Here is an 18,708-nt window from a genome sequence, read left to right as displayed (position 1 = left end):
TAGAGTACGGCTAACGCGCTTCCTCTAGCATATGGGCCGAAATGCTTCCGGTGGAAAGTTAAAATTTCAAAATCCAAAAAGTCGATCTAAACCGTTCATCTTCTTCTCCATATTAATATCTGCTTGGAGACCAAATTTTACATTTTTCTGAAATTTTTTACTATTTATTAAGCCATTTTGAAAATCACTGATCCAACGGTGGCTTACCAAACAGTAAAAATCAGAAGCTACCGTTGGATCAGCGATTTTCAAAATGGCTTAATAAATAGTAAAAAATTTCAGAAAAATGTAAAATTTGGTCTCCAAGCAGATATTAATATGGAGAAGAAGATGAACGGTTCAGATCGACTTTTTGGATTTTGAAATTTCAACTTTTCACCGGAAGCATTTCGGCCCATATGCTAGAGGAAGCGCGTTAGCCGTACTCTATATATATATATATATATATATATAGTGTGATTATTAAAATTATCATTTCGAAATTTATTAAATCTTATTACCTATTCCATCCTATATTTTGACTCCGTAAATAAAGTTTGTACCGAGTTTCGGTACACTACCTCTGCCTGCCTGACCTGTTCTGTGATGTTCTTTTCATCTCAGACAAAGTCTCGCATCCGTTTGGACTTATTTAGTTATTAATATATACATTTTATACTATTAAAGAATTTATACTTGTGGTAATTAATATCATAACAACGAAAAATATGTCAGTTTAATACGTACATTCTTTTTATACATATGTTTAGTTATGTTCCGACTTCATGGCTTGAATAGCCGACTAGATAAGTTAAAACAGTGGATTTTACTTTGATTATATTTTTATTAAGCATGGAATAGAAAGAAATTTGCAAAGGAAAAATATGTACTTTTTAATTCAATATTACTATTTAGGCACTTACATATAGGTCCCTAATCTATTTTATAGTAGGGCTGTAAATGAGCCGTGTTTGAGCGAGTTATCTCCAACTCGAACTCGGCTCATTTAATAAACGAGCGAGCCAACTCGAGTTGAGATGATAATAACGAGTTGTAGAGCCAATTCGAACTTAGCTCGTTATCAACTCGAGTTGGCTCACAACTCGTTTATAACTCGTTTAACCAGTGATAGTATTACAACACAAATTCAAACTCAGCTCGTTATCAACTCAGGTTGGCTCACAACTCGTTTAACCAGTAATAGTATTACAATACAAATTCAAACATATTTTACACGAATCTCAAAGCACAAATAACAGTCTAGAGATTCAGGTTTGATTATTTTGAGATTTATTGTGACCAAAATTATGTAACTTTATATAACTCGAGTTATAAATGAGCGAGTTGGAGCCAACTCGAACTCAGCTCATTTATTAAACGAGTTGGTCAACTCGAGTTGTAAATGAGCTGAGTTATAAATGACCCGAGTTAAACGAGCTGTAAATGAGCGAGTTACGAGTTCGAATTTTTTTGCCCAGCCTTATTCTATAATTTCTCTTTCACAAATATTTAATCAGGAAAATAAAAGCAGACACAGGCCTCCATTCCTTGTACTTAAAATCAGCCTACTATCAGGTCCCGACTACCGAGTAGGAAAATCAGGCGAAGATATATAACACGAGTAAAGCTAGCGTGTGACATGCTCACCAAGAAAGTTTGGTGAGCATAACTTCAAAAGTATATCGGATCGACATCAAATGCCAAATCCAAACCATTGAAATCCATGTACTTCATGAGTGATGCATATACATGCAAAATTTTGAAAGTTTCGAGTTTATTTGCTACACGGTCAAGTGGTCAAAGAAATGAACATTTTATTATAAGTTATTTTATATATTCAATTTTTATTATTTCTTTGACCACTTGACCGTGTAGCAAATAAATTCGAAACTTTCAAAATTTTGCATGTATATTCATCACTCATGAAGTACATGGATTTCAACGGTTTGGATTTGACATTTGACGTCGATCCGATATACTTTTGGAGTTATGCTCACCAAACTTTCTTGGTGAGCATGTCACACGCTAGCTTTACTCATATAACACCAACTACCAACTAGACCCCATAAAATACATTTGATAAGGAAAAATAATTGGAGGCCTAATAATCAGCCTATGAACAAGTAGAAAAAAGTTACTAATTTATTATCAATGACTTTTGCCTTGGACAGTGTACTGATAATACAAAAAAAAAAAAAGAGTATATATGAAACTCTACCACTAGGGAGGGTTTTTTTTAATGACAAATAGATCATCAAATGAAAACAAAACTTCCATTGACAAAGAAAAACACTAATTAAAGCTACAATTCCAGACAAGATTTATTACTCTAGGACCTAATTAATTAATATTCAACTTTATTTAAGATATTCCAAAACTTCTCGCAATATATCTTGCAGAAAGGAAACAAAACCCATCACATTCACTGCAGGAATGGATCCATCGACCTCTTGTTCTTCAATGAGAAAGTTTTCAAAAAGAGCCACATCATCTTTCCCTCCCTGGATAAATGTGAGCTTAGGAGTAATACACCTATCTTGCTTTAGCTTGTTTATGGCTGCTCTCAGAAGACCTTAAAAGTTAAAACACAACATATCAGTAACATGACCAACCAACCAAAAAAAGGTGGGAATTTCATGTATATCCCGCAAAAATCTCAAGATTACGTATTTCCCCCCTCTAAAATTTGATATCATATTTACCATTCTAAATTTCAGAAACTCAAAAATTTACCCAATTGATTGGCTTTTCTATTAAAACTCTTTCAAATATATGAAGTACCCATTTTACCCTTCATTAAAAAATAAAACTTTTAGACTTCAAATGTGACTCCAATTATCAATCTGCCTACCACTTGTACCAACTCAAAGTCACTTTCTCCATTTACTGTGCAAGTGTTATTTTGCTGGTACGTACCAGTCACGGTATTTGAGGGATTCATTTTTTTTGTTTTTTAAAATGGTGCTCGGGTTTGGAAACTGCTGCCAAAAGATGCAAGATAAAAACTTGTGTTGTGGGTGTGTGAGTTGATGAGGCAAGCATACAAAAGTTCCCCTCTGGGCTATTGGTCGATGGCCTTGCCTTTTTTGTATATTCGCATCAACTATGTAAAAGAAGTCAATGAGTGGATTCTTGTCCTTCACAAAAATGGGTACTTCAAAAAATTTAAATGAGTTTTAATGGAAAAGTCAATAACTTGGTAAATTTGTGAGTTTTTGAAATTTAGAAGGGTAAGTATGATTCTATGATTTCTAGAGGGGTTTTTGAGGGGTATACATGAATTTCTTCCACAAAAAGAAACTATATATAGAAGTAAAACCAGACTTCCACTTGTTATTAGAGCGAGAGAGAGACTGGTGCTTACAATCATGAGGTGGAGGGAATGGGAGAGAAGGGTCAGCGGTGGAAGAGTAGTACACAATAATATCAGTGAAGGCATCTAGAAGAAATATAGGACTTCCACTTGTTATAAGGGCAGCACGACTCAGAGAGTGCCGAGGGTATGCCTGTTTATCTGGCGAAGAGTATGACATCAGCACTGGATAGATTGCTTTGTGAAGAGATGATGGCTCTAAAGCACTACAAGATAACATCAACAGAAATTTAATTACTTTAAAAGTAATCTGTAATGATAGTTTTAATTGTACCGTCTGATCTTTATGCACTGTAGAATGGTAAAAGGTTTTTAATCAGTGTTTTCTTTAACTGATGTAGCAATTGGCATGGTACATTGGTACAGTTCCAAATGTCTGTTGACAAATAGTCCTTGATCCTATAAAAATCAAAGAGATTCATGATCATTTGAGTTCATAACTCATGCTGGTACGCATAGCGCACTTTCGTCCGTACTATGGATGTATATCTCAATTTTCAAAGTCCAAACAATCATTTCGAACCGCTCAACGTGATCCCCATATGAAAATGTGCTTAGATGCCGAATTTTACACTTTTTTAGAATTTTTTTACTATTTATTTAGATAGTACAAAATCAACTTACCTAAAGATTTTGGACCATCCAAAAGTAGTGATTTTCTACCTATAGTACCTAGATGTAGATCCATAGTTCAGATCAAAGTGCACTATGCATAGTACCATAGCCTCACTCATAATGTAGTTACCTAAAGAGGCATTGCAAATAAACTCTGTAGTCGGGATGGATACCCTCCTCATGCAAGCGAAGAAGTGAGTTCCTCAACAGTGCAAAAATCAGCCGAGGCAGCGGTTGTAACTCGGGACATTGTGAGAATGACACATCTATTTGGGACATCAAACTCCCATTGTTATCACTAACAGAGGGTTTTTGTGTCTCATACTGAGCCGTCAGAATAACAAGCCAATCAGTCAGTAGGTTTCTCCCTTCCCTCACCCCTTCCTCCAATGATGCCAGGATGACCTACAAGACCCAAATTAAGACAGACATTCAGCACTAGCAGAGAGTTAGGTTGTAAGTTAAACAGGTTTCATGTCAAAAGAAACGGGCTTTTAAGCCTTTTTCCAAAAACAAAAAAATAGCAGAGTTAGGAGGGTTAGATTCAAGTTGTGAAAGAAAATAAAGACAGGAGAAAAGGAATTTGAAGTTTTAAGTCGTGGCGTCCAGTTTTCTTCACAATTCCATTTACTTTCACTTTAGGCCGTTCTCCAGACAAGGGGAGGGGAGGGGAGGGGAGGGGAGGGGATGGTATGGGAGGGGAGAGAGGCAGCGAAAATAGTTTACCTCCTCTACACCCGATTTGAGGGTCATAAAATTTGAATAGTTTGTATATAGAGTTCACCTCCTCTCCCCTTCTCTTCCCCTCAAAATTTAGTGTTCTAGAACAAGTAAACAAGGATAAAGCAAGTCCGATCTCCCCTCTCCTCCCCTTGTGTACCCTCTTTTGGAGTACACCCTTAAGGGTGCATAAGAAATAAAAGATAGCAGGAACCTTTATGGTTTTAAAGATTATCAAAATCAAGGCTGTCAGACGTACCTTGTGAACGAGAATAGATAAAATTGCCTCGGTGTCAACACTGTCATAGATTTCATGAATATTTCTTGCTACTGCAAATTGCAGTGTCCTTATTCTCAACCTTCTCTTTACGCAAAACTTGAAGCTGCATGGTTAGCAAAAATTAGTTGACTTCAAGATGATAAAAGTTTGTGATTATCAAATGGCTAAAATACCCAGTATATAAATACTTGCAAAACTCCTTTCTGTATTAAGAAAATCTTGAGATATTACTTTTTTAAAAAGAGCATAAGTGGGTTTTTCCCTCTCAATTACTACTACAGTTGTAATTTGTCAAGTGGATGGTGTATATCAGACAAATAGACCAGATCAAAGAGAAAAAAGAACACTGAAACTATCCCGCTGTCAAAAAATAATTAAGAAAATGATGTACTGTCAATTAGATCTGATTAGTCGGTTATTATAGTACCTCGTAGAACTCTCATCCACCGGTTCAATAACGCTGTATTGGAAAGCCATCTGCACTATAGGATGGTCACTGTGTCTACAGCATAATTTAATTTAGCATAAGAACAAATTTGCACATTTGCCCATTTTAGGAAGAAGTAGAAGAGAAACTTGTCAAGGCAATCTTTAGTACCTTGAAAATCCCTCCTTATTGTCAAATGCAAAGTCATATGCATAAGTAGCAAAGGAATCACAGCAGATGATATGTTGCACATTTTCATACTGTGGGTCTGGGAAGAAATGACCATACTGCCCAAAAAAGAAATACGGTTAGTGAGAACCAACATGGCTTTTACAGGAAAACAACTTTGGATGTGCATAGAAGTGCTTATTTTGCAAATGTACTTTTGAGGAAAAACACAACAGAAGTGAATAAATAGTTAACTGACATCTTATTGTGTCCTTATAGAATTAGGCTCCTTTTCTTCATTTTTTTTTAATACTATTATTATTATATTCATTTTTCAGTTATTTATTTATAATATTTATTACTTAAATAGTATGTATTTATTCTGGATTCAAGTGTTGTTATTGATTCTTACAGCATTGCCAGGCTTGTAATCAGAAGATGTCCTTAGCCTCAAAATGCACCCAAATGCATAAGGTCGACTTAACATCCGATACCTGCTCAGATAACCAAACAATCAAATCCCTCATTTTTAAGGGAATAAAGGCATGCAATCATAGTAAATACATGTATTCTCACGATGGTAATATGACATGTTTTTCGAAATAAGGCATGAATTCCCTTGGTGAGGATTACATCACCCACGCTTTACTCATGGCTCAATCCATTGATCTTATGATAACCTACCAAAAATGTCTTTTAACTCAAGCAGTACACTGCAAAAATGATCATATTACACCATAACTAAACCCATTGATGCAGTACTGAAGCATTAAAGTTGCAATTTTGGTATAAACTTGGACTTACATGTCTTGGGGTAATGTGGAATCATCAGTGTTAGAGTAATAGAACAAAGACCCGCCACTTTCTATGCTGAGAAACTTGAGAGATGCTAAATCAGTATACTCATCTGTCACCGCAAATAAATCCACACATACTCCTGCTTGTACTGCATCAGCTGCCTGAAAATGTACTACATCTTTTCATAGTGCATACTATTGACTCGTGACTCTACCTAATGCACGCTCTTATAAAGTTACATTTTATACATAATTCTTTGAAATGTCCACAAGACTATGCTCAGCCTTTTTAAGGATGTAATAATGGACCATCCCACTAACCAGCAAACTCTCCAATATTACCTTCTTAAATTTTGTATGGTATATATCAGAACAGTTGAGCAAATAATGTCAGCCTGGCAACCACAAAACTGTTGAAAGCACATCCTAAGAGGACGAGCTAAACATTTACTATGAATTCCTTGATGAGTGAGGCTATGGTACTTGGCAAAGTGTGGATCGGTCCATGCTATGGATCCGTATCTCTGTTTTCAAAGTCTAAGCAGTTGATCCAAACCGCTCAACATAATCTCCATATGAATATGCACTTGGAGATCAAATTTTACATTTTTTACTATTTTTTTAAAAAAGGTTGAAAATCACTAATTTCGGATGGTTCAAAAAAATTTAGATTGGATGATTTTCAACCTTTCAACCTATCTAAAAAAATTGTAAAAAAATTGTAAAATTGTAAAATTTGGTCTCCGAGTACATTTTTATATAGAGATCATTTTGAATGGATCGGATTGAACATTTGAACTTTTTAAATGAAAATAATTGATCCATAGCACGGACTGTTATGCGCTTTGCAAAGTACCATAGCCTCACTCTTCCTTGATTACTTTCTGTAGAAAATTACCAGATCTCAGTAGAATGGTGTTTGTTCAGGGAGCAGAGCACAATCTGCATATCTACTTGCATATGTACCAGCCCTAAATAATCTTCATACGAAATGTACTTGGAAACCGAATTTTACATTTTTTTAAATTTTCTTACTATTTTTTAAATAGGTTGAAAATCACTATTTTCGAATGGTTCAAAAATTTTAGATCGGGTGATTTTCTACCTATCTAAAAAAAATAGTAAAAAAAAATTCTAAAAAATAACTTTCTGAAGGAAATTACCAGATCTCGGTAGAATGGTGTTTGTTCAGGGAGCAAAGCACGATCTGCATCTTCACGTCGGCTAGCATACTGCTCACCATAGCGCTTGGTATCTAACTGTCCTGCTCCATAATCTGGCGCCCCCGATAGAAATGCAAATACTCTTGCTGCTCTTGTTCAATTATTTAGAAAAGAGTGACGCCATGGTACTATGCATAGTGCATAATGGTCCGTACTATGGATCAATCTCCATTTTCAAAGTCCAAACAATTGATCTGAACCGTTCAACATGATCTTAGTATAAAAATGTAATTGTAGATCAAATTTTACATTTTCTAGAAAAAATTTACTAGTTTTTTAGATAGGTTAAAAACTACTTATCCAAAACCTCTAGACCATTCAAAAGCAGTAATTTTCTACCTATCTAAAAAAATAATAAACAATTCTAGAAAATGTAAATTTAGTTTGCGAGCACATTTTCATATGGAGATCACATTGAGCAGTTCAAATTGACTATTTGGACTTTGGAAACGAAAATATTGATCTGTATTACGAACCACTTTAGAAAATTAAATTGATTGTCTATGTTAGATGTGCCATTAAAAAAATGCACATAAGTGCTTTAGATACAAGAGTATGTATTAGAGGTCTCATACCCAAAGCAAAGGTAGTCCCATATTCCGAACCCAAGTAGTCAATAAGTGCAGTCATGGTCGAACCAAAACCTCTCCCACCAAAATACACTCCATCTGTCTCTTCTGCTGTAGCTGTTTGGCATAATTATTTTGTAATTTTTAGTACATTTGGAAAGGCAAAAGGGGAAAACTGAATAACAGAAAAAAACAAATAAAATAGGACCAACAGAGATTTTACAAGGAGCAGCTCTCTCCCATGATGTGGTTGGTCTTAAAGTCTCCAGGGCAGCAACTATTCGATCCTTACAAGTCTCCACCTGTATCCATAAATTTCTTTAGTCAATTCATGATACACTACTTTCCTAGCATGTAATGTCATCAATATACTGCTTCAAAGAAAACTTAGACAGTTTGTACATGTACCGGGGCAAGAAAGGAAAGCAAAGGCATGACATCTTGAAGGGGCATAGGTAATGGGCTTTCTAAATCAGGCAGCATGAAAACATTCTTCACAACAGGCATAGGTCCTTGCACATCATATAAGCCTATTTTGTGGCTGAAGGTTACCAGCCCAAATAGGGAGCCCGGTACAAGTGCTGTCAAGTACAAGCAACATAAGATGAAAATTTGTTATCAGCAAAAATGAATCCCGAAATTTTGTTTCCGAAACAAAGTTCTATTTTGCATGCCACACAAAAAAAATGAAGTCTCTTATATTTATTTTTGTTATACAAACACAAATTATACTTAAGGGGATGGTTATAGAGGAAATTTCTATATCATCACAAAATTAGAATAAAAGAGCTTTTGAAAAATAAGGTCAATTTTCCTAGAAGTATTAGATGGAAAACAAACCTTCAAGTGCAGCCAAAAGTGCACTCTTTATTAGTTCTATGAATTCCTCAGAAGCTGTAAATATAGGAAAAAATAAATAAACAGCATTTCTTAAGGACTGTAATTTTGCATATCTTTATCAATGAGCAAAAAGAGGTTAAGAAAGATACCAATTGAGTCTATGGCCAATAAGAAAGATACCAATATAATGCACTTAACTTGGTCAATAACAAGTGCATGACAAGAAAGCACTTACAACAAAGGTCAACAACGGCCACATAAACAGGTCGGGCCTTCAACTCGATGTCTCCTGATTCATCATCACCTTCCTCAAAAGAAAACAAGTTTCCGAGTTAGGAAAAAGCATCACATTTTTTTAGTCTTCAACCAATATTTATAATTATCCCAACAGCCACTTGCTTTGGGGTTGCAAGGTTAGGTTGCAGCTCGTGGCTCACTATTGTTCGATTCAAATCTAGCTTGAGTTCAACTAGTTTGATTAGAACTCAAGTTTGAAATCATTTTTTTTTCAACTTTCTCTAAATTGACTCGAAATAGCTCGATATTTAACAATTTGTTATTCAATTTGGTGTTACCTAACCTTTAATATAACAGAAGATGTTCATTCTTTTAGATGAAAATTAATTTTCCAAATTTTATTATAAAATCAATAAAGCATTGGTAATTGAATAAATTATATCAACAAAAGAACAAATGTTAGTTATTTATAGTTTAATTTTTTTTAATAGTACAAAAATCAATGCAAAAAGTCCAATAATTGAGCTTGTGTAGAGCTCGAGCTTGGTTTGAGTTAGTCCAAGCTTGATTGTTATTCAACTCAAGTTTGACTGGTGGTAAATTTCACTGAAAATAAGGTCTTATTCTATCTGATGATCAAGTAACATTTCACATATCAATCCCTCAATGCTTTTCAATAAAAAGGCTTAAATTTTAATGACATAACTCAATTGCTTTCAACCTAATTCACACGAACTAGTTTCTAGAGAGACTACTAGTGAAATTTTTTCTGCACCAAAATCAGCAAAAAGTACCTGTTGGTTCAAGCTCAAGATCAATAAACGAAGATGACAACTCGGGGCAATCAGAAGAGAATCGCTTGATAGAATCGGAAGTGAGACCGTTGTAGTTCCCACAGAGAGCGCAGGTCCAGGCCCAGTTTTCCAGATCACAGTACGTGCTGAAATATGCCCAGCAATGCTCACACCGAGGCAAGATCCGACCACCGCCGTCGGCTCCGCCGCGGATGGGCGGCGCTCCGCGCTCGTCGGTGGCGGAAAAGGGAGTAACAGTGATCCCCCAGGGCAATCCGGATGATTCCTGTTCCTCAAGGTTGACTGGAAAGCGCGAAATGCTCGATCTGACAGCCATGGAAGGTGAATCGGAATTCGAGCTTCTAATAACAGAGACCGGAGGAGTTAGCCATTACTGTGATCTTGCTCTCCCGAAGAGACTCATTGCACAGATTTGTTCAATTTACATCGATGTTTAGTCCCGAACTAGAATTTACATTCGGTGCAATACCTGACGTGCAATAAATAGATCTGGACCGTTGTTTTCATCTGGCACGAATCTCAAAATAGACCCCTGGTTTCTTTTAATCTGGACCGTCTGTTTATTATTGCACGCTCTAACGTATTGGACGTGACACTCACTCCCCGTACTGGGCCAAAATGTTCAATTTGTGGGCTATAGCCAATAGGCCTGAAATTATTGAGTGCTTCGGTCAACCTGTGCATATGAAGTTAGATGGCTATTCCTACGAAGAGTGAGGCTATGTTGCAATGCATAGCTCATCTTATAGTCTGTAACTATTTACTATAAATTAATATTTTATTTTCAAAATTTAAATAATTAGTCTGAAAATCGTTTAATATAATTTCTACATAAAAATATGCTTATAGATCAAATTTTACATTTTTTTTACTACTATAGATAGGTATAATATTAATTGATATAAAAATACTAGATCATTCAATATAGTGATTTTCTATCTATTTAGAGATCATGTTTAATGGTCTATATAAAAATACTAAATAATTAGTATTTTCATATAGAGATCATGTTTAACGGTCTATATAGACTATTTGAATTTTGAAATAAAAAAAGTTGAAGACTTTCACCTTACTTTCTCAAACGCTACTGTGAGTTCCTTCCGTTGGTGCCTTCCTAAGTCCGTAATACAGACCAATTTGCACTATACATTAGCACCAAAGCATCACTCCAATACAAGCTCCAACCTGAAAGCGTAGAAAATACATATACCAAAAGTTTTAAAAAATAAAATTCTTTATTGCATATTTCAAGCCCGCAGGCCAATTGACAGATTCGAGACAAACTTGCAAATACACCCTCAACAAAATAGGAAATATTACATCATTTTAATGACAGATTGAGCGACGGTGTTTGAAAAAAAAAAAAAAGGTAACTTTTCGTAATCCCTACATATTTCTCTAATTTCTTATACAATAAATTTAGAGTTGACCATAGTTAAATCTATATATACTGGTGGAGAATTAAGGATTTTTTTAAGAGAAAATAGAAAAATCTTAGACCACTGATAAAAAAAGAAAAATCTTAGAAAAATCCCTACATACTCTTCTCTCTAATCTCTCTTAGACCGCTGATAAAAAAAATCTTAACTCTGTCACTGTTCAGCAAGAAGCTTACTGACTGGTGGAGTTTTTTGTATTGCTAATTTACATTTGCTGCACTTGTTTGAGTTTATAATTTTCTTATTATTCTCTTGATCTTGTATGGTTCACATATGAAAATGACTTTACAAACATAATGACAACGCTCGTGAATAAGTACGATTTTATATTCTGACAAGCAAACCGACAAATAATTTGTTAATTTGCAAATTATTCATTTATGCATAAATTATTCTCATTTTTTTTTTAATTATTGCCACTCTCTACTTGAATTGTTAATATATTGCACACAGTTTCTATAAAATATCAATATTCTTCACATTCACAGCGATCCGTGGTGAAGGTCAGCATACTTATTCTCATTGTATTCTCATTGGTAGCACCAGCTTATGGAAAAACTAAAATAGCATGCATAAAATAAATACAAGCTGGTATAATCAAGTTTAAGCTCACCAAATTAAGCTTCACACGAGCTTAATTTCAATAACTTTCGGATCAACTTCAGCCAACAAATCCAATATGGTGACTTGATCTACTTTTCAAAGCAAATGTTTATGTTTTGATTTTTGTTTAGTTTGTTTGATTCAAAGGTTAATAGCCGGAAAACCATTCTAAAATAAATGCTAAAAAAGTATTCATTAATCAGCCTCTTAATTTCAAAAACTTAATTTACTATTAATCAGCCTTTTTAGTTTATTTGACATATACTAATCGACAAAACTAAGTGAAGTGAGGGGTGCTTAACCACCCCTATAATTTTAAAATATTTAATCATATTTATCGAAATTTATTTGAATTTCTTTTAGTTAATTATTATATAATTCAACTTTCCTCGTAAATATTTAGTTTCAGCTCTCAATCTAAATATTTTAGCTCCTCACATGCATAAATTTAGGGGGAATTTCACGTATACCCCTCAAAAACTTCAAAATTACGTATTTCCCCCTCTAAAGTTTGAAATTACGTATTTCCCCCTCTAAACTTCAAAAACTCACAAATTTACCCATTTTATTGTATTTTATATTAAAACTCATTCTAAAATCTTAAAATACCCATTTTACCCTTTATTAAAATCATATAAAGCCCATCAAACTCAAATTTAAATCTAAAGGGTTCATCTACCGTTTGATCTGTGTGCATCGCATTAAGATCTGTGCATAGTGCTTCAATTTTGTGTTGATCTAGCATGCACGGATCTTAAAGCAATATTGATTGGTGCATATCACATCAATATACGTGCGTGTTCGCATCAAGATTTGTGCTGATCTTGCGCACGCATATTTAAAAGCAATTTGGACGGTAGAAAAATTGTCCATATTCAATTTTGAGTTTGATGGGCATTATATGCTTTTAATAAAGGGTAAAATGAGTATTTTAAGTTTTTAGAATGAGTTTTAATATAAAATACAATAAAATGGGTAAATTTGTGATTTTTTGAAGTTTAGAGGAGGAAATACATAATTTCAAATTTTAGAGGGGGAAATACGTAATTTTGAAGTTTTTGAGGGGTATACGTGAAATTCCCCCATAAATTTATTGTGATGTTTATATGTCCACTATTTCACGAATAGATTAAAATGATTTCAGTATTACTTTTCTACGTCCTACGACAAGACTGAAATCATCGGACGCTCTTAATAAATAGTGTCCTTTAATTATTATTTTTGGACACGACACAAAATTAGCGTTCATAGTAACCGAGCGCAATATATATTAGACAGTTGGAATTAACAAAGATATATATTGGATAATCCATGTGAATGAATTTAGAAAGAGCAAATATCAATGCATTTTCGGGTGCCCATTTTTACAGCACAAAATCTTTGCTATACAGCACAGTAAAATTTTAGAGACGAAAATACCCTTACTTTTATTTCCATATCCCAGCTGTCCGTCTTTTGTGCTTTTCACCTTCTTGACCCGTGATCCGTTTTCTCCCAATGTCTTTTACCTTTTAATCTTTATCTTTTAAACTCCACTGAAAATAAAAGGAACCAAGCTTTCGGCCGCCGTGAAAAATTGCTTCGCTAGAATTACACTGACGCCCCGCAGATGCCCTTGAGATTGTCTAAACAAGCAAGAATATTATCCGACTCATAGAAGAATTGCTTCATTCCTTTCTTCCTTTGAAGTAATAATTTATTATACTTTGTTTTATACCATTTTTCTTTTGAAGTAGTAATTTGTTACCTTGATTTCCATTTTTTAACAGAAAAGGTAACTCAGAGAATCTAGCAAAGTTAAGCACTGTTAATTTTAGTGGGGCAAATAAATGATGTTAATGGGGCACAGTCTAATAGAGTTAAACACTGTTAATTTTAATGGCCCAAATAAACAGTGTTAATTTTAGTGGGGCAAATAAATGCTAGTTTTTTTGTAATGTGAATTGAACTATGCACTATGTTTACTAATTAACTACTCTTTTATTCTTCATATCTTGTTTTATTGGTAATTTTTAACAATATGAAATATGAATTATGAATTGTGCTTGCTTAGTTCTGTTGTTTCTATTTTCTCTTGTGTTCATGTAATTGTGTTCTTTAGTTCCTGCTGATTCACTTCATGTTTAAGATATCAATTCATTTTTCAAATTTTGTCCATTGTCTAAGATATCAGTTCATGGTTCTCTTTATTTTCACTGAACTAAGAGTTGAAAATGGTGAAGGTAACAGACTTAATGGAAAAAAAAAAAACGGGTTATGAATCAGGAGGGTTAAAAGGTATAAAAGGCAAATAGGAGTGCAGAGTTGTGCTATAGAAATAAAAGCATGGGTATTTTTGTCTCAAAAATGTTAGTGTGCTGTATAGCAAGGATTTGATGCTGTAAAAATGGGCACCCGCATTTTCGGTGTTGCGTGGAATATTCAATATTGTCGTGCCAATCAATTGGAGTAAATATTTTAACAGAGTAGTTTTAGCTTCAGGCAGCGCACAGACTATATAATTAAAACAGCGCTGCATATGGTTCGTGCGCCAATAGATTGTCACGACTTCACTGGACGTACGAGTTTACGACAAAAAATTAGAGCAAATTTATATGACAATCAGTCAATCAGATATGCAAATAATCACAATTCATTCGATTATCGCGTTTTACGTAAACGGGCTAAATTTGGACAATTTTAGACGGCCCGTTAAGCAGCTCAAACTCTTATCTATTGAGATGAGAAACCTGTTTGTTTAGCCAGAGTGCCAGACGGACGAGTCCGCGTCCCCCCTGGTACCGGAGGAGCAATTGAGAAAAAATGGACGGTCCAGATTAATTCCAATAAAACCAAACTTAATCCGGTGGCTGTTAAGGTTGTAGGGGATCTGTTTTGAAATTCCTTCCAAGTGAAATGAACGGTCCAGATTCACCACTTGCGTGATACGAATTCCGGACGAGTCATCTCATCCCTCCTATTCGTACTTTATCCATTTTTCTGTAAATTTTTCTCGCAAAAGCAAAATTAAATTGAATGGTGGATGGTGCAGTCGCGGGACCCTCCTATGCAGAACTGAGGGAGAGGTGCTAGATCGAGACCCTCCTTTGCACGATTCCTCTTCATATTGGTATAATTTCTTTTTTCTCTTATAAGTTTTGTTTGATTTTGGGTAAATTAAAGCTTGAATGCGCGCTTACTTGTTTGGCCTTGCTGGATCAGGAGGCTGTGCTCAGTTACCTTGATTTAATTGGCCTCGGTATATTTCTGTCATACTCGTAGCTTTTATATGATTTTTTTTATGAAATTGAAGATTTGTTCTTGATGCTATCCGAGATCTGGGCATGGTCCAAATTGTATAATTTTTAGAAATACGAAATTTTAAGTTGCATAAATGCATATGCAAAATAAAGGTTTTCATACACTGTTTTTTTGTTTGAATAAAAGTGGGTATCCCCACCGATTTCCATTAAGAAAACCATAGGTTCAAGTGGATTGGTACCAAGCTGGTACCAACTCACTCAGTGTCTTACAAACCTTAACTCCATCACCAGTATTACAGAATTAATTCTATTAATGGAAGGGTCTTGTGCCTATTTTTCACAAATATATATATATTACGGAACTAAAAGCAATTAATAGAAGAAAAGAAGGCTTCAAATTGAAAGAAAAACTAGAAATTGAAAAAAGCAACTAATAGAACACAGTTATTATCAGAAATACTCTTTCTTTTTTCTTATTTGGAATATTTTCTTAAATCTTAACTAACTTTGTGGTTGAGAAAGGTGGGAACCTACATCACTGTTGTACTTGTAATACTTAGAATATGTTACTTCCTTTTTAAATTAAGATATGTTCGCCTTTAATTCTTGAAATTTGAGAAGTGATTAACTTTGTGCAACTCGTGCAGGGAGGTGTTTGAATGAATGTTTTTGTGAAGGTTATAGATGATGAATACCAATTGTTGTGGTAGCGAGAAGACTGACGACATTGATAGGATCAGTAGTTTGCCTGATGATATTCGCACGCATATCCTATCTTTTCTTAGTACAAGAGAGGCCGTGCAGACATGCATCTTGTCCAAAAGATGGATAAATTCATGGGCTTATGCACCGGATCTCAAATTTGACATTGGAGAGTTTGAGTTGCCGGATTTTGAGAATTTTTATGAAGATGTGGCTGTAGAATTCGTGACCAAATTTGAACTACTTATGAAAAGTGTGTTGGAGAAACGAGAGACATCCTGTGCTAACATATTTCAACTTTGGTTGCACTCTGGGGCTTACTGGCCTCGCACTCAAGTTGTTAACAATTGTATTGATGATGCGATGAAGTTAGGGCCTCAAGAGTGCTCAATCATACTGTGTTCGTGTGAAAATTTAAATTTAAACACCGATCTCATTTTCACTTGTGCATCCCTAACATATCTCCAGCTATGGCTCTTTACACATGCCGGTCCTTTTGTAGCTATAGAACCCAACTCAATAAACCTTCCTTGCCTTAAAATCCTTAACCTTGATGGTGTTATAATGAGCGATGACTCTTTCAAGAACCTTTTGTTGGGGTGCCCTGTGCTTGAAGAGTTAGTGCTAGAAAATTGTTGTATCGGCATTATTGAGATATGTTCCAACACTTTGAAGAATTTGGTTCTTCATAGTTGTTTTTGCTTAATAAGATTGAAGATTTCTACGCCTAATCTCTTGTATTTGAATATTTTGGTGGTTACGAAAGAAATTATCTTGCTAAATATGCTATCGCTAGTAAATGCCTCCATCAGTGTTCCTAGTTGGTATGATCATGATAAATATATTACCAGGGGACGTGACCTTATTCACAACCTTTCAAATGTCGAAAGCTTACAACTTGAATTCAATTACCCCGAGGGAAAGGTACTTTTGCATATATTCGTTTTTTTTTTTTTAGCCTTATATTAGGTACTTCAGAATTAAACAAAACCATGCTCCTGCTACCTAAGCCCGGTACATGCCCTCATTATTTATTAAGACATTTATTAAATTCAATGGCGTGACATCATTTTATATAAACATATGAGGACCTTTCACATGTTACAACAAAATTAAATTAGCATCATTTTGAATTGTTTTGTTCTTGATGTTGTCTGCCATATATACAGGATGATTTTTGTTTTTAACTAGAAATCAGATACAGTTCATAATATTAAGTGTACATGATATTTGTTTGTGTTCTTGGAGTAAATGCATCCTATGGCTATAATAAACATCCAAAGTTCTCATTTGTAATTAGCTTTGTGAAATTTCTTTTTTGTTTTTCTCTGGAGCATAGTTTTTATTTTACTTTGTAATGAAAATAGGCACCGAAGAAGGATTTTTCTGATTGCCCAGTCTTCAACAACTTAAAGTGCGTGAAACTTCTTAGTTATGGTTTGTATGACTTTGATCTTGCACCATTTTTCCTCCTCCACTCACCTAAACTACAAGAGCTCATCTTAGAAAACAAGCATGTAATCTCTCTTTCTCTCTCTTTTTTTTTTTTTCTAAACTTGGCAGTGGCTGCTACAATCTCTCTCTTTTGGTATTGTTACTGGTAATTATTTTTCCATGCAACGATTAAGAGAGGCCCCAACTTGTTTGGGAATAAAGGCTTGGTTGTTGATTGTTTGTCAATTAAGGGAGACAAACAAAAACAAAGTCAATTAATGAGATAGTAGAAAATCCAAATCAAGGAAGTTAACAATATAATAAAGGCTGTGTAACAGATGCTATTCATATTATCCCCCTTCAGCCCTTGTAGAAGGATATTTGATCAATATAACGTATATAACTTGTTTTGTAACTACTGAAGGGACGAGTCACGGAATTTTTAGAAGATGAGACAGCTCTGGAGGGACCGAGAGATGCATTAGTCCAACGGGAGTTCCTTAAAACTGTTAGAATTGTAGGATTTCAAAATGATAATGGATTTGTTGACCGGCTAATCAATATGTTGCTTATCCATGTTAAGATCATTGGTGATATTGTTATTGATCCATAATAAGATAGTTGTCGATGGTAATTTGGGGGAGTTTTCATATATGACTCATTTGTATGAATATCATCTAAAATGTAATATGTTGTGGGTGCTATGGAAAAATTTGAACCTTACTGGTGGCTTCTTTGGGTGTGTTTTGTAATTTCCTACTATTTTGTTGGTGTGGATGTAATTTTGGGATGCAGGGGGGCCTTAATACAGAATGTGTGTAAAATAAGTACGAGTGTAGTAGGTATAATCAAGTTTAAGCTTACCAAATCGTTAGCTTAATTTTAATAAGTTTCGGTTCAACTTCAGCCAACAAATCCAACCTGGTGATTTTGATTTATTTTTCAAAGCAAATGGTCATTTTTTTTAATTGTTTTTTAGTTTTGATTTTTCAAAGATCAATAGGCCGAAACTTATCCAAAAGTATTCATTAATCAACCTCTTAATTTTGCTAACTTCACTCGATTAGAACAGTATGACGTCCAGTAAACCATATAATTATCGGCAAAAAGTTTAAAAAGCATTGCGTCATAGCAGAATTGCTAAAAAAAAATAGTGCTATGTTCATATAGCGCTGCTATAACGTAGATAGCATCATAGTTTTTATGGTCCGAAAACACTATAACAGTGGTATAGTGCGCTATTTA

General features: G+C 34.6%; 2 protein-coding genes across 4 annotated transcripts; one reads left to right on the top strand and one right to left on the bottom strand.

The window, feature by feature from the left end:
- Nucleotides 1-2,105: 2,105 nt before the first annotated feature.
- On the bottom strand, nucleotides 2,106-10,460 carry LOC144575831 (sec23/sec24 transport family protein). The gene is made up of 15 exons (XM_078326076.1): nucleotides 10,023-10,460; nucleotides 9,227-9,295; nucleotides 8,992-9,045; nucleotides 8,560-8,732; nucleotides 8,375-8,453; nucleotides 8,158-8,268; nucleotides 7,523-7,668; nucleotides 6,367-6,521; nucleotides 5,975-6,056; nucleotides 5,566-5,681; nucleotides 5,395-5,469; nucleotides 4,947-5,070; nucleotides 4,098-4,372; nucleotides 3,344-3,558; nucleotides 2,106-2,551 (listed from the first exon to the last, which is right to left on the bottom strand). Exons 1-15 carry the CDS (start codon nucleotides 10,357-10,359, stop codon nucleotides 2,337-2,339), a joined length of 2,226 nt encoding a protein of 741 aa, XP_078182202.1. The 5' UTR covers nucleotides 10,360-10,460; the 3' UTR covers nucleotides 2,106-2,336.
- A 4,567-nt stretch (nucleotides 10,461-15,027) lies between these two features.
- Nucleotides 15,028-18,241, top strand: LOC144575940 (F-box protein At4g22280-like). Of its 3 annotated transcripts, none has more exons than XM_078326197.1 (4): nucleotides 15,028-15,194; nucleotides 15,975-16,953; nucleotides 17,397-17,546; nucleotides 17,888-18,241. In XM_078326197.1, the coding sequence occupies exons 2-4, from the start codon at nucleotides 16,012-16,014 to the stop codon at nucleotides 18,074-18,076; spliced, it is 1,281 nt and encodes a 426-aa protein (XP_078182323.1). In that variant the 5' UTR covers nucleotides 15,028-15,194; nucleotides 15,975-16,011; the 3' UTR covers nucleotides 18,077-18,241. The 3 variants fall into 3 exon arrangements, with proteins under 3 accessions (XP_078182323.1, XP_078182325.1, XP_078182324.1); XM_078326199.1 differs by having other exon boundaries at nucleotides 15,054-15,194; nucleotides 16,005-16,953; XM_078326198.1 differs by lacking the exon at nucleotides 15,028-15,194 and adding an exon at nucleotides 15,201-15,323.
- The last annotated feature ends 467 nt before the right edge of the window (nucleotides 18,242-18,708 follow it).

The sequence above is a fragment of the Carex rostrata genome, chromosome 24 (genome assembly GCF_964058835.1).
Source record: "Carex rostrata chromosome 24, lpCarRost1.2, whole genome shotgun sequence".
Taxonomy (NCBI): Eukaryota; Viridiplantae; Streptophyta; class Magnoliopsida; order Poales; family Cyperaceae; genus Carex; species Carex rostrata.
This window is presented reverse-complemented; position numbering and strand designations above follow the sequence as displayed.

Bases quoted from the DNA above. Each gene is read 5' to 3' on its own strand.
- LOC144575831 (XM_078326076.1), bottom strand. From the start codon at position 10,359: ATGGCTGTCAGATCGAGCATTTCGCGCTTTCCAGTCAACCTTGAGGAA. The intron at 4,373-4,946 runs GTACGTCTGACA...TGGGTCTTGTAG, and splicing joins TATCTATTCTCGTTCACAAG to GTCATCCTGGCATCATTGGA. The intron at 2,552-3,343 runs GTAAGCACCAGT...TTAACTTTTAAG, and splicing joins ATTCCCTCCACCTCATGATT to GTCTTCTGAGAGCAGCCATA.
- LOC144575940 (XM_078326197.1), top strand. From the start codon at position 16,012: ATGATGAATACCAATTGTTGTGGTAGCGAGAAGACTGACGACATTGAT. The intron at 16,954-17,396 runs GTACTTTTGCAT...TAATGAAAATAG, and splicing joins TCAATTACCCCGAGGGAAAG to GCACCGAAGAAGGATTTTTC. The intron at 17,547-17,887 runs GTAATCTCTCTT...TAACTACTGAAG, and splicing joins TCATCTTAGAAAACAAGCAT to GGACGAGTCACGGAATTTTT.